This window comes from Colletotrichum fioriniae (assembly GCF_027942845.1).
Source record: "Colletotrichum fioriniae strain IMI 355084 chromosome Unknown scaffold_10, whole genome shotgun sequence".
Lineage (NCBI taxonomy): Eukaryota > Fungi > Ascomycota > Sordariomycetes > Glomerellales > Glomerellaceae > Colletotrichum > Colletotrichum fioriniae.
In genome coordinates, this window is record NW_027076846.1 from 940,268 (window position 1) to 954,691 (window position 14,424).

The 14,424-nt window shown below is 50.6% G+C and overlaps 4 protein-coding genes across 4 annotated transcripts; 2 read left to right on the plus strand and 2 right to left on the minus strand.

Annotated features, from left to right (window-relative positions):
• Positions 1–338: 338 nt before the first annotated feature.
• N0V96_008311 (uncharacterized protein) lies at positions 339–1,378 on the minus strand (the record flags this gene model as incomplete). Its single annotated transcript, XM_053192725.2, has 2 exons — positions 339–742; positions 811–1,378. The coding sequence occupies 2 exons, from the start codon at positions 1,376–1,378 to the stop codon at positions 339–341; spliced, it is 972 nt and encodes a 323-aa protein (XP_053049665.2).
• Positions 1,379–3,283: 1,905 nt separating this feature from the next.
• Positions 3,284–6,062, plus strand: N0V96_008312 (uncharacterized protein; the record flags this gene model as incomplete). Its single annotated transcript, XM_065758292.1, has 7 exons — positions 3,284–3,493; positions 3,561–3,650; positions 3,708–4,177; positions 4,235–4,467; positions 4,527–4,891; positions 5,025–5,150; positions 5,208–6,062. 7 exons carry the CDS (start codon positions 3,284–3,286, stop codon positions 6,060–6,062), a joined length of 2,349 nt encoding a protein of 782 aa, XP_065613047.1.
• Positions 6,063–10,309: 4,247 nt separating this feature from the next.
• On the plus strand, positions 10,310–11,475 carry N0V96_008313 (uncharacterized protein; the record flags this gene model as incomplete). The annotated part of the gene is made up of 4 exons (XM_065758293.1): positions 10,310–10,487; positions 10,541–10,835; positions 10,902–11,380; positions 11,435–11,475. The coding sequence occupies 4 exons, from the start codon at positions 10,310–10,312 to the stop codon at positions 11,473–11,475; spliced, it is 993 nt and encodes a 330-aa protein (XP_065613048.1).
• Positions 11,476–11,925: 450 nt separating this feature from the next.
• On the minus strand, positions 11,926–12,834 carry N0V96_008314 (uncharacterized protein; the record flags this gene model as incomplete). The annotated part of the gene is made up of 1 exon (XM_053192723.1): positions 11,926–12,834. The coding sequence occupies one exon, from the start codon at positions 12,832–12,834 to the stop codon at positions 11,926–11,928; it is 909 nt and encodes a 302-aa protein (XP_053049663.1).
• Positions 12,835–14,424: the final 1,590 nt, after the last annotated feature.

Below are 14,424 nucleotides of genomic sequence, written 5' to 3' on the forward strand. Positions count from 1 at the left end.
TGAAGGTTTCTTTAGCTTGCGCGAAATCTGTCACATAAGCGCACAGAAGGTTGCCTCGAAAGTCGTTAATCTTGATCTTAGCGATCAGAGTCCCGATTAACAGAGAAAGTGACCCCAAGCCTCTGTCGATCGTGCACCTTTCTTCTTCGACCACATTAATTGCTACCAAGCTCGGTACTTGGTGAATCCCGCAATGATCGATGGTAGTTCTTTCGCAGGTACCACTGTGTCGGTCAATACATCGACGGTCATGTCGTTGCACACCAATTCTCCTACGGGGAGCGTGTTCTGTTCGAAGGCTAGTGGGCGGCGTCCCACACCAAAGCGTTTTAGAGCCATTATACTGCTTTGCTCTTAGATTCTTCTTGTCCGGGAATTTCTCCGTCTTCCATCGTTCCTGGTAACTCGGCAATGGGCTCCACAGACCCTTCTTCCGGTGATCGCTTGCTGGCCTTCCACTTCTCCGACCGAGCCATTGCAAAGAGCCTCGTTGCGCCGTAGAGCTGAGTTGTGATCCACAGCGTGAAGATAACCGGAGTGACTACTCTCCATACGTGACCCCATCGATCCCAAGACTTGTGCAAGAGGTATATCGTGACTGCGGTCTCCGAGACTGCGCCGACAATAACCCACACGAAGCAGGCGGAGGTAAGATAGGAGAGCAGTCGATGGTCGCGGCGCTTGATACGCCAAATGATCATAGAAAGGTAGATGGGCAGTTCTACTACGACATCGAAAGCGCCTACGTCAAATAGTCAGTCATTCAAGCTCGCAATTCACCTAGATTCGGGCAGAGTGCTATCAACATACCCCACACCATACACATGTAGAACTCGATTGTTGCTTCCGGGTGTTTCTCGATGTTTCCAAAGAGGGAGAGGGCGGTCTGCGTGATGGCCAAGAGTCCAATATGATGGGCGATGCTCAGGGGACTCGCGAATTGCGTACGATAGCAGAGCTCGAAGACGTAGTAGGCGCTATACGTTTGCGCAACAGTGAACAGCAGATCGCCCACTCTGATACGCCTCCCTGGTCCTGGCGACACATCTGTTGTCAAGTCGGCAGACCCGATGAGGAAACGCATCACAGGGTAGACACCGATGCAGAAGAGTGTGAGCATAATGATGGCACCAATATGGTAGTAGGTGAAGGAGCGCCGTCTCTTTTCGTTCTCGGGGCGCTGCAAAACTGCGTAGATCTCGCCGTAAACTCTTTCCAGTAGCCATCGCTCGAGGATATTGGCGATGAGGACAACAACGATGACGCTTGAGACGAGAAGAAGCGATCCATATGCCTGGAGGCCTGATAGTGGCCCGTTCTGGATCGTCTCGATTTTCGGCAGTGCCCTGGTAGCCAGGCTAGTTGTGAAGTCGGCCATGATGTTTGGCTTGTATGTAGGAGAATCCCTAGGTTGAAGGTGGCAAGCGAAGAGATGGAGGGAGAGACAAGTCAAGGGAAGTTTCTGACGTCAAGGACTGGGGTATATGGCAAAGTTGCATGCTCAGAGGAAGGAGAGAAAAGGAAGAAGGAAAAAGTGACTTGTGGCGGTCCTGTGAGGCGTGTCGAAAGTGGCTTGTTGTCGACCTTGATAGAGTGACGATGGCTTCAATCTATCCAGGTATGACTCCGTCAAGGTTGGATGAGATGGCAGTATTAAAACAACAGAAACAATGAACAAGAAACACCAAGTGAACAGGGTAGGTCGAAACCGGAGAATGAATTCAAGAAAAAGAAATACGACTCTGGAGCCTGAATTTGACCGTAGCAAGAGCTGCGCCAGCACACTAGAGAGGGAACGAAATGAGCGCCTCCTTTGTTTAGGGCGAACGGCTGTGCTCACCGTTTTGATGGCTCCATGTCGAGGCCGTGGTGTCCATGTCATGTTCGCCCGACCAGATGAGTGTTAGTCTTGGCCGCGGGACCCGTGCTTCGAAGGAGAAAAAAGCGACCCTCTCGGGCCCTGGAGCTTCGGGCGCCGGCAGTCTTCAGACACTTTGCCAAAGTCTACACAGTAGAGGCCACCGACATGTGTCGCTCCAGCCCTAGCTCCTTGCACCACGTCTGACTACGCGACAGAATTCTGTAGACCCTGTATCCCTGGAGACGTCCACAGCCCAATCAGAAGCCCCGTAAAGTTGCCGTCCAACCCGATCGGGCGTGGAACGCTTTGGTTTGGTTCGCGTTACAAATATGGAACAAAGGCATGAGCATGCGGGGTGTTTCTCTCCAAGGGAATACGGCACCACGGGCATGCCGCTGCAGCCATGGTCGATCTGGGATGAAATCGGTCTTCGGCACCCGGCACCTAGGCTTTTAGGCGAGCGGACTTTTGGTTAGGGGGAAACTATCACCGAGTAAGCGTCCTTCCTACTGACAGATCGTCAGGGGCTTGAAATAGACACATGGGGATTTGAATTGTGTCCGAAGAAAGCAATCATGGTGCGGTCCCTTGCGGCTAGCTCAATGCCAAGACATTGAAAAGCGCCTGGTTTGTCGCCTTGTGCGGGCTGTCCCGACATCTTGCTGAAAGACGCGATGCCAAGGATTCTAGAGTTCATGGTAACTGCGGTCAGGACGATCAGGGCGATCACCCAGCGTGGGGAACACGGGCGGGCACAGCCCCCAGACGGTAATCTCGAATTGTGGACACGAGACGGCGTGGGGATTGCGGTGTTTTGTGTGTTGCTGGCCTTGGATCGCTTCGTCGAAGACATCGGCTCTGGCTCCCTCGAGTCTTGGACCAAGTTGGATAGGCCAGGCAGAACTTGCTGCATTAGCCTGACGGGTAATCGGCTCGCTTGGGGCACATCTCATGATCTCGTAACCCGAAGGACGGCGACGTTGAGTAAATAAACATCGGATGGGCGGCGCTGATTCTGGTGCTGATTCATAGACTCATAGAAGAATGGCGCGAGAATGGGCGGACCTTTTGTGAACCTAACGAAATATTCACCGGGCGTTGGAGAATTCGGCCAAAGCTGAGGCCAGTGGGAGCTGGAAGCTGACTGTGCAGCATGATGATTAGGTAAGGTCAGATCTTGCTCCCTTCCTCATCACGTGCCCAGCTTACCTCACCTCATTCGAGATGCAATGTCACGTGCTTTGATGCCATCTTCGGTGCCCCGAGGAACTCCCGCCGGTTTGTAGTCCGTGCACCCCAATCGCGCCAGGGAGGTCCGTCGGAGAATCTGCGGCACCGTCGGGAGTTGACATCATCCCAACTGCCATCATGAGTTTGACCTCGTTCAACACACCCTCAAATTGAATAAAAACGGCTAAAGTCATGGCGGAGACTCTGCTGGGACTGGAGGTTGCCTTCTATCTCTACCCCTGCGGCCTCTTTGTCACTCTACTGGCGTCGCAGTCCTATCAATTCTACCGGGACCGCCATGGCGTCACGCGTCAGACCGCGACGGACGATGAGCAGAAGAAAGCTTCGCGACTATACGCGCGGATAATCTGGGGCTTCCAGCTCATCCTCTCTCTCTTACTCGTGAGTTTAGGAAACGCTTCAACAGATCCTGAGTTGTCCTCACAGCTCACACATTTTTGTTTTCCAGCTTGCCACCATCATCCTTGCTGTTCACGGCGCTATTGCTGGCCAATACGATGGGGCTGGCAAAGTCGTGTTCCCGTTCAGTGCTTATTTGGTGAGTGGGGTCTTTAATACACCCCAACGAGAAACTTCGGTGTTGACACTTACATAGGCATCCTACGTTGCCGTCTTATTGTACTATCTAGCTGGCTTACTTCCTGACCCCGAAGGCCCTTGGACGCCAACATCGGCGCATTTCTATGCGTGGATCGTAGGTACGCTCTTTGAGGCCTTCATCGCAGCCGTCTTTTCTTCTGAGAAGAACTCGTTCCGTGTCCACAATGGCCTTCTCGATACTCTGGATATCGTAGCCGCTGTTCGGATTGTTGTGCTGGTAGCGATGATGGTCTGTCTCATCCTGAGAGACTACAAGCTGAAGCCCTTGCAACCCAAGTCGGACCCCGAAGAGAGACAGTCCCTTCTTGGAAATGGGAATGGAAACGGAAATGGGGCATCTCACAACTACGGCGGCGCCCACCCCCACGGGCCTGCTGCTCACAAGCCTCCTGCCAGAACCCAGGTCTCGGGTACGGGTTGGCTTGACTACTTTGCTGGGTTCAGGGTTCTGTTCCCGTATCTTTGGTATAGTGACCATCCTTTCGACCGCGCTGCGGACTTTGCTAACTGGCCTTGCTTCAGGCCTAAGGACTCTCCGGTGTACCAAGGAATCGTGGTCGTTTGCATCATACTCCTGGTCGGGCAGCGGACTATCAACGTTTTGGCGCCCATTCAGCTCGGAACTCTTGTCGACTCGCTCGGCTATGGCACCATTCTTACAAACAAATTGTTCTCTATGTCGTCTACCGTGCTCTCCAGGGCAACCAGGGTATTCTCGGTGCCGCGAGATCTGTTCTCTGGATCCCGGTCTCTCAGTCACTCTTCCGCAGACTCTCCTGCGCTGCTTTCGAACACGTGTTGGGACTTTCTCTAGAGTTCCATCTGAACAAGAAGATTGGAGAAGTGACCAGTGCACTGAGCCGCGGTTCTGCGATGAACACTTTTCTGGAGAACTTCTGCTTCCAAGTTTTCCCCATGGTGTTCGACATCTTTGTTGCTGGCGTTGTCTTCTTTGCCAAGTATGACGCCTTCTACACCATCATCGTGTTCTTCATCATGTGGTCGTACATCTTCCTGACCATTTATGTGGCTAAATATCGCGGCAAGCAAAGAAGAGATATGGCCACCAAGAATCGTGAGATGGAAGCTACTAAGACTGACGCCATCATGGCCTACGAGACTGTGCAGCATAACTGCGCAGTTGTGCCTGAAACCGAGAGATTCAAGGAGCATGTGGTGGTGTACCAACGGGCGGAACGCCTGGTGCAGTGGTCTCTCAACTTTCTCAACCTTACACAGAGTTCTATTTTCTCCCCTGGGCACTGCCTTGCTTGTCGCTGTTTCTGCATACAAGATTTCGCGGGGCGAGCAGAGTGTTGGCGATTTCGTCAGCTTGATCAACTACTTTGTGCAGTTGCAGGGTCCACTAAATTTCTTCGGAACTTACTACACCATGCTGCAAAACAATCTCATTGAGGCAGAGCGAATGCTTGAGCTGGTGGGTCCTGCCTCATTTGAATACAGTACCTCTGGAACGCTAACCTTGCTTCTCTAGTTCAAAGAAACGTCCGGCATTGTGGAGAAGCCCGACGCTGTCACCCTGCCCGCCGTCAAAGGAGAGGTCGCATTCAACAATGTCAAATTCTCTTACCAGAGCAAGAAGGGCGAACCCGCGATAAACGGTGTCAGCTTCACTGTTGCTCCGGGCACCAAGACCGCCATTGTTGGAGAGTCTGGCAGCGGCAAGTCAACCTGCCTGAAGCTTCTCTTCCGTTTTTACGATATCAATGAAGGATCCATCACTGTCGATGGCCACGACTTGAAGGATCTGAAGCTCGACAGCCTGCGGAAGAATATTGGCGTTGTGCCTCAGGACACTGTACTTTTTAATGCGACCATCATGTACAACCTGCTCTACGCCGACCGGAATGCCTCTCAGGCCGACGTATACGAGGCATGCAAGGCTGCTAACATTCACGATCGCATTCTCGCATTCCCCGATGGATACGACACCAAGGTCGGAGAGCGCGGACTCAAACTCTCCGGAGGCGAGCGACAGAGAATTGCCATCGCGAGAGCGATTCTGAAGGACGCCCGTATCTTACTGCTTGACGAGGCCACGGCATCTCTAGACTCACACACCGAGAGGCAGATACAAGACGCTCTGGAGCGTGTCACTGCGGGTCGTACAACAATCACCATCGCCCACCGGCTCTCCACCATCACCACATCCGATCAGATCGTGGTGCTCCACAAGGGAAATGTTGTCGAGCGTGGCACGCACGCCGAGCTCCTGGCGCTCGGAGGCCGATACCATGCCATGTGGGAGAAACAGACCACCACTGAGAAGAAGAATATTGAAAAAGTGGAGAAGGAGGGAGAGTCTTCGGAAACTGCATCCCAGCAGTAGCGAAAGCCGAGCATGGATTTCGTTTGTTCTATGGCGACCGAAGTTACCGAGAGGCTGGTCAGTTAGATGTCCGACTAGGTGTATAGATAGGTAGATGTAACAACACGGGCCCAATTTGGAGATTAATCTATGTCTACTGCTGTCTTTGACCGCGAAGTCGTTCGTGGCTCTTGGCGACACTCGTCGACAACCCAGTATTAAGGTGTGGGTTAAGGCGGGAACTTACACGACAAAGCCCACTTGACGATTCATGATTGGCTCCTTCGCGATTGTCCCAAAAGGGGAACAGCAGTGCCGGCCTTAATTGCACTCGGGCGGCCCGATTCATGCCCTGAAGTCCACTTTATATAGGCAGCCGTTTAAGAGCAGAACACGAAACTTTAAACCGATTAGGCCGGATTAAGTACGTGTCGAGCAGACTTAGTGACATACGTTGCGCTTGTCAACCAACATGAGTGTGCAGCAATTATACGGGTGCCTAGAATAGTCTGTCTAGTGCCATGATCTAGTTGCTAAACCATATCGGCGCCCCTTCTTTGTCTCAATCCGTCACTAGTAATCCCCTCCGCAGCAACGGCTGTCTCGCTGTTATCTACCCAGGTTTCATGATGCCTGCCTCAGGAAACAGTTTTAAGCTATCCCTTCCTCGGACGGTTCTTCTTTGAAAGCCAAGTCGTCGTCATTCCTCCCCACAAGAACCATATCAACTCAGCCCGCCATGGATGCACCGCCCATCATGTTCACCAGCGCGACTATTATCACAAACTTGTAGACCAATTTACTCACGCCGAAGGTGTTTCCATAGAGCAGTGCCAACGGGGATGGGAAATAAGTTTGCAATAGAGTGTTGATACCCAAGGCAAACGCTGCAGGTTTGGAAATTAGCTCGAGCATCTCTCGAATGGTTGGTGCAGACAACGTCGTAGAAGTTCTTCATAAGTGGCACTTATAACATTCAAATGGGCAGCCAAATACCTATAATCTTGGAGAACATATCTCTGCGGCTCAAACCCATGTATACCGCCAAACTGACAAGCAAATTACAGCTGAACTCTCGAGTGAAGGTAAACCACCAATTGACATTTACCCTCTCCTCTGCCAGCACCGATGCATACTCAGTCTGCGCACTAGACCCCAGCGTATCATTCCATCAAGTCGAGACCCCACATGCAGTAAAGAACTTCCACCTATCAAGACTAAAGAAATAGGGAACGACTCAGTCTCTTCCGAGGCCATGCCATCTCTTCCTGCGCTGTAGTGTCTAGTACACGACGACTACCATATTACACATCAACAGCTCTGTGTTCATGAAGACGGTCCAGAAAAAGCCGATGGGAAGGTCGGCGCCGAGAGCATCATTGCCAAGACAGACTTCGAGGCCCGGATGCCGGGACTACGACGAGGTTGAAGAGGGAAGCGACGGAGATGAAGATGCCGAAGAAGAGTTGAATGATGAGGTCTGGTCAATCTCACGATGCCATATTGCTGGATTAGGTGGCATGCTTCTGGTGGTGTGCGGCCATCGAGGTTTACTGTTGAGATGTAGACTAGAAGGACGTCTGGGCGGTAGACTTCTTCACAATTAGGCTCAGACATGGCACATCAAACATTCTAAGCTTGATTACACGACTCCGGAGGCTCTCCCCACTCATGTTTTCTCGGCCGTGTAAAAGCTTCAGAGAATGGCCGGGTACTTGAATACCATCATTCTGAGGCTGGTATGACGGAAGAACCGGGTCAACGACGACAGATCAATACAACCAATGTGGTCGGCAATCAGTCCGTATTTTATCACTCACTCTTGTTTCATGTTTATAAGAGCTCTGTTAACCGCCCGGAAGTACTGGCGAGCTCAGCTTCTCATGACGCTACTATGTTGTGGGTGTAAAGTGGAGAAGATGACTTGCGGGTGTCTTTTATCTTCTCCGTGGGCAAAACATACCATGATTGTGTCACTAGCTCTCTGCCCATGTTTCGAACAATGTTGTCAAGGTTAACATATACATTCATGTTGATATGCTTTGTGTATCTTTGCTAATACTTGAGGACTCGAAATTTGGCAATGGATGTATCGGACACGGGACACAAGTCCGAGGCTAGCAGGTAGAATAGTCGACATATGGCAAAACTCCTTTTCTCTTTTTTTACAACAGCTAGAAGACTAGCTGCGTTTCATTAGTTCGTTGCTTCACTCACCCGCAGTATGTCAACTCAAGGTGCGACTCAATATAGTAGCCAGCTCAAGTCACAGTAGGTAAGTATGTACATCTCTCACGGGTCGGATCCCAACCCACCACTCCAAGACCTGGTAACGTGAGCAAGCCAGGAGAGTTTCGCCGGTTGTTGTTTGGGCAATATAGAGGCGTATGGGGAGTCGGTCCTTCGTAGCAGAACTATTGTGTGTGTTGCGTCAAACCAAAATACTTCTCCAATCTCTGTTCCTCGGGATAGAAGTTCAATTGACACTGGTCGAGAACTCGTTTGTCAATGCTTGTTGGAATTTGGGCGTCTCTCCAAGTCTTCGCTTTTGAATACCTAACATGATTACCTCTTATCAGACTGCAATCTGCACCATTGAAGGAGTTTTGACAAGAACGAGGCATTAGGTAGTGGTAGGTAGAATCTACAATGTCACTGTTTGGAACTTAAAACCGTTTCTGGCCTTGATGCTGCTAGACCCGGATCCACTGGAACCGTCGTCAGTCTACTGCTTTGGACATGCAAAAGGACTACCTCAACAGGACCTCGACACCACAAGGTTGCTTAGACACTCCTCCAAAGGCGGCCACAAATTTTATTGTTGCTAAGTCTCTGAACATAAATGTAGACTTCACAACAAGTAGCGGCAAGGCAAACGACCTTGTGAGCAATATCTCTCGTTCAAATTGTTGTGAACTTTGCTGAATGTCACGTGAACTATGTTGAAGATGAGCTCGCGCCATGATCTCAGCAAAGGCTGTCCCCAGTCTCAATGGGAGAAGAAGTGTATGGGGAAAAGCGAGAGAAGGCATACCCTAGCAGCCTCACTGCTGGTATCCCGCCTCTTACGCGTTAGCGAATGACGAAGCCAGCGGGAAGCACTGCCCAACAGTCTCACAAACAAGCATCTTCCTAACTGGCAGCCCCCATTTCAGGTTCAAAGTGGATCCCAAAGCTCGCATTCTCTATATGTAGAAACGATCAGAGCCACCCACAACAAAACACGTCAGCACAGCTCCGGTAGATATCATGTGAATCTTACAATTATATCAGCTCGATGACCGTTGGTTTTAAGGGGGGCTAAGAAAACAGCTAGTCATCGACGATCGGCTGAAAATGAGGCGCCTTTGCCCATAGGTGCTGTGAATTCGATGGCACGGACCAGGATACCGCTAGCTTGTCGGACTACGTGTATGACAGTGATTAGGCCCTTTCATTGCCGGTTGATGGACGATCAAGGAATACATCCACTTGTTCTTTTCATGCAACGAACACCCCTCGACTGGCCAGCTTCAACATCTTCTGCCGTTGAATGCCCCACAGATCAGCTGCAGGAGATCGAGAAAGAAACGTTAGATGGGCTGGGCTGATCAAGCAGCTTACCAGCTCGCGCACGGCCTTGCGGAGACTTAGGCTGTTCTAGAATTCAGATGAACCAGAATGGGTTGATCGTACTGTGTAGCTCTTACCTGCCATTATGATAACCTCGTGATTGGGAAAGGAAAGTTGAACAATACATCCATTGCAATTCAACCATTTCGTCGAAAGGCCACATAATTAGAGCTTTAGAGACAATTTTGTTCTGCAAAATCTGCTATGTTGATCTTCTAGAGAACTTCCCATTTAGAAGCTTTGGGCTGAATGTGTCTTTAGGCAGATCATGCAAACTGGGTTCTCCTACAACCACACAGACAGTGCTAAGATGTCCTGATCAATGCCATACACGCCGAGACGTGTGAACTTCCTCACCTCGGCAAAAGCCTTACGGCAACTTCCCTGCAACAACGAACTCAACAGCACAAACTACGTCACATCTGAAACCGACGCACACGCGGAGCTTGTGGTCCTGCTAGCGGGTGGAATATCAAGGCGGACACTGCGCATCCACAGCTGAAAGAAAAGCTGGGGAGGAAGGAGGATTAAAGAGTGGGAGGTTTAAAACCACACATGCGCGTTCGGTCCGCTTCCTTCGAACGTGGGCTCCTTCAATTAAACGCCTTTCCTTTTGCCAAACCACAATCGTCGCCGTCATCAATCCCCGAGTCGACATGTTGTACCAAAGCATCTCACATGCTATTGCATTATACAAGCTTGAGCAATCTACGAAGCAATGCAAAGAGATATACACGGGCAAGCCTAAGCCGGAAAAGGTCACATTGTTCTGGCACCTGGTAACTCTGTCTCGGTTCAACAAGTACAACCCTCTCTTCACTACCTTTGCTGGAGGTTAGTTTTTAATCTTGCCGGAGTCTGGTTCTACAATACTCACGTTGGTATAGTCTGGTCGGTTTTGTTGGCTGGTGCTTCCGAACTCGTCGATCCCAGCAGCAACATTCAGCCTGCCTTTGTATTCCGCCAGGCTACGCTATGCTTCATCGCAGCTTACCTGTTTTGTGGCGCCGGTATGGTCTGGAATGACTGGGTGGACCGAGACATTGACGCCAAAGTCACTCGAACTAAAGACCGTCCTCTAGCCGCCGGCATTGTGACCACTACGGATGCTATGCTGTGGATGGTACTCCAGCTGCTCGTGTCTTTGTCCATTGTCCACAACATGCTCAATGGAAAGGATGTGTATGGCCACCCAATTTTCACATTACAGATGGTTACATGCACCGATATTCTAACGTATGTCATTAGATTTCAACACATGTTTCCAGTAGTATTGGCTTCGGCTCTATACCCCTATGGCAAACGACCTATGGCTTTGAAGCTTCGCATATACCCCCAATACATCTTGGGATTCACGATTGCATGGCCCGCAGTTCTGGGTCGATCCGCGATTCACGGTCGATACGAATCGATCGGTGACAGCATCGGTTACTGTTTGCCGCTTTGTTTCATGGTGTTCTTCTGGATCATCTACCTCAACACGGCCTATAGCTACCAAGACATTGTCGATGACCAGAAGATCAACGTCAACTCATTCTATACTGTTGGAGGGCGTCACTTCCACCGATTCCTTCTTGTACTAGTCAGTCCGATCGTCATGTGTATGCCCCTATACCTTCTCAGGTTCGGGTCTCTATGGCTTTGGTTCAGTTGGATGGGAATATGGACTGCGTCCTTTGCAGCACAGTTGGCGCATTTCGACTCGGATAAACCGTCGAGTGGGGGAGGTATACATAAGAGCAATTTTGTTCTTGGAGTGTGGACTATTGCCGCTTGTGCAGTTCAGGTCCTTTTGAGCGAGCAGCGGTCTGTGAGATTTTGAAATGATACCACGGTGGAGAACAGTTGGGCAAAAACGTTCAAGGCTTGGCTAGTGAGGAAACTTGAAACTCTGGAGGTCAAACACCAAAACCTTTCTCAATTATGCACCGAATTCCACACAATTTCCGTTTTCAGATGCTGAATGTGTTCGGAAGTTTGAATGACGTGCACTCAGAGAGTGAGTGATACCCACCAATCTCGACGACCTTGTCGTGGAATGAGGAAGCATTCGCATCATCAGAAAGTGTCCCTACCACGACGCCAAACATCATTATGGGCTACACCAACTTCGTGTTATATGTGATCTGCATGAGCCATGCCATCTCGCGTGTCGTGTAGTGTGACTTAACTTTGCACGGTGTCTACTATGTCCCTCAGAAGAAATTTCGCGTGAATTTGTGGTTATACAAAACTCATGTTTGAACACATGTGATGGTGGTCATCAAAGTCCTTAGAACTCATATCCATAACCTCCACCAATGCGACCTGTGAGCCCGAAAAGATCGGCGACCCATCCCAGAAATCCCACAACCCAGCCTAGGAATCCGAAGATCAAAAGATCTGGCGTGCCAAAAATGCGTTCTTTGAACTTCAGACCGGGGACCTTCTGCTCCAACGTCCTCGGATCGTCCAGATAGTAATTGAACCGCGTCCCCATCAGCTTGAACGTAGAGTTGAGAAAGAAGCTGGCAGTGTAATACGTAAGCGATCCAATAGCATCGAATCGGATCTCGCCGTGGACTCCGCGCTGCCGAAAGTAGTTCACGATCCGTCGCAAGAGGCCATAGATCTCGTCGGGAGTGAGGTACGGCGTCAAACCCTCGAAAAGGATCAGCACCGGTCGATCCGTGGGGATTTTACAGTTGCTGAGCCACGCGTCGTCGTGAATGTTAGGATCGATTAGTTGGTAATCGCCCTTGCCAGTATCCGGATCCTTCATAACCTGCCGGCGAAGCTCAACCACATCCTGCCTATCAGCGTCGATCCACAAGCGACCCTCTCCCTGCCATTTGACGCGAAGACTACGCGAGTCCATGCCGCATGCGAGATGCAAGATGGTAGCCGGGCCTGGATTCCTCCTCAAAAACTTTTCAGTGCAAATGTCGAGCATGCGGGCGCGCATCGAGACCGAGCTCGCAAACATGACTGTGGTGGGACCGCCGGCCGTTGTACGCTTGAAGTCATAACCCTGGTCCTTGATCTGAGAGACGATATCAAGGGCATATTGGTCATTCAAAATCGGCCGTGAAGATTCAGCATCCTTAGCGCGGGCAAAGAGCGTTAGTAGGAGGGTCTCTTGTGCACCACTGAGGGTCACTTTGCCCTTTCCGAGTCCATCAGATGAAGCTGACGAAGGCATCGTTTGTGTTGCTATCCAATTTGTTCTCGAATAGTGTATGGACGGTGGTGGTGAGTGAAAGCAGCCCGCAAGCTGCCTTGGTTTTGAGAAACTCTCTTTGCCGTAGATAGTCCTAATTCCGTGCCTCGGTTCATGCTGATAGCCAACCTAGGCAGCTGCTAGGAACTTGCTGGACAAGCCGTGCATCGCGCATTCGGAAAGGCCTTCTGTCGGCTGTGAAACTTTGCGCGACTCGCTTCATCTGATGTTTTCTTCCTTGACCACTGCAGGCATTGTTGGCCGTTGACACGCATGAGATGCGTCATCGAATTGAACGCGTGACATTACGAAAGGAACTACAATCCTCGGGTTCGCCATCGTACCCAAAATCCACACTATCGAAGATCGTAGAGGACTCTAACCATTCGGAGACATAGGAAGCCACAATGCAGTTCGAATATCCGTTGGGGTGGAACGTTCGGCCGAAAGACTGCATTAGCTGGCCGTCAGTAGATGTTCGAGTTGGAGAAAATCCCAAGCAAAACTATCATAGTTGGATCTCAGGGGCATGTACTCAGCTTTCAAATGAGTCAGCCCACGTCGAGGAGTGATGCCTATAAAGAATGACGAACAGAAGCCTGGTGGTGCCGAGGGGTTGAAAGGTGCATGAAGAAAGCCGGGTAAATGTAACAGAAGGACATTTCATCCAGCGGACAGAGTTCGTACAGTCAACTGATAGTCGGACTCAGGAGTCACCGAGAATCCGAACGTTCGTCTGATGAAGCCGCCGTGTTCCTTTGACGTATGTGCCACATCGCGTTGGCATAGCAGGTAACTCAAGGTAGCTGGTGATGGTAGCCGCGCGGGCAAACCTCTTCGTAAGAATGCAGAAGAGAGATTTTCTTTCAAGGAGACAAAGAGGCATGCTCGCTCCGTATATTCTGTTCGCATACGCTCATTACCCTGTGTAGTAAGCGGCATCGGGGTACTCCCCGCTCACCGTTCAGCCCTCCCCGCATGACGAATGTCCACCAAAAGTTGACAGGTCGAACTTCTGGTCTGAGCGCGATCGATGACCCAGAGTCCCGCTAACCCGGGAGTATCAATTGAATCCTCAACGGCACTGCTGCGCTGCTCAGGACCTGTGGATTTTACCGTGACTGATCCACGGAATGCTAAATCACTCTCCACCGCGTTATCACGTTTAAAAATATTGGCTCCGCGATTCAGCGTCTCTCCGGGCTCCTACATGGCGTGTCGGATCAGCGCGCAAGATGAATGTCGGGCAGAGTCATGACAGCGGGAGATTTTCTGCATTGAGAAACTCTGAGGACGGAATGTGACACCAGATACGGGCGGCAGCCTTCCGCGCGGACATCGAAAGTGATTTTACCGTACAGCGTTGCATCGAGAGGACCCAAGCCCTGCTTGATCAGGTTTTAATCTGACATATCCAACCACAAGGTGGACTTGGCGTTTGAAGAAGATGGAGATTCAAAATTGTCACTGAGAGACCGAATGCCATGACACGTTGTATGGCTCACTACCTAAAGACTTAGAACAGAATGAGAAAGAAAGGTCCCGGGGCATGAAGTAATGCATCCAACTCAA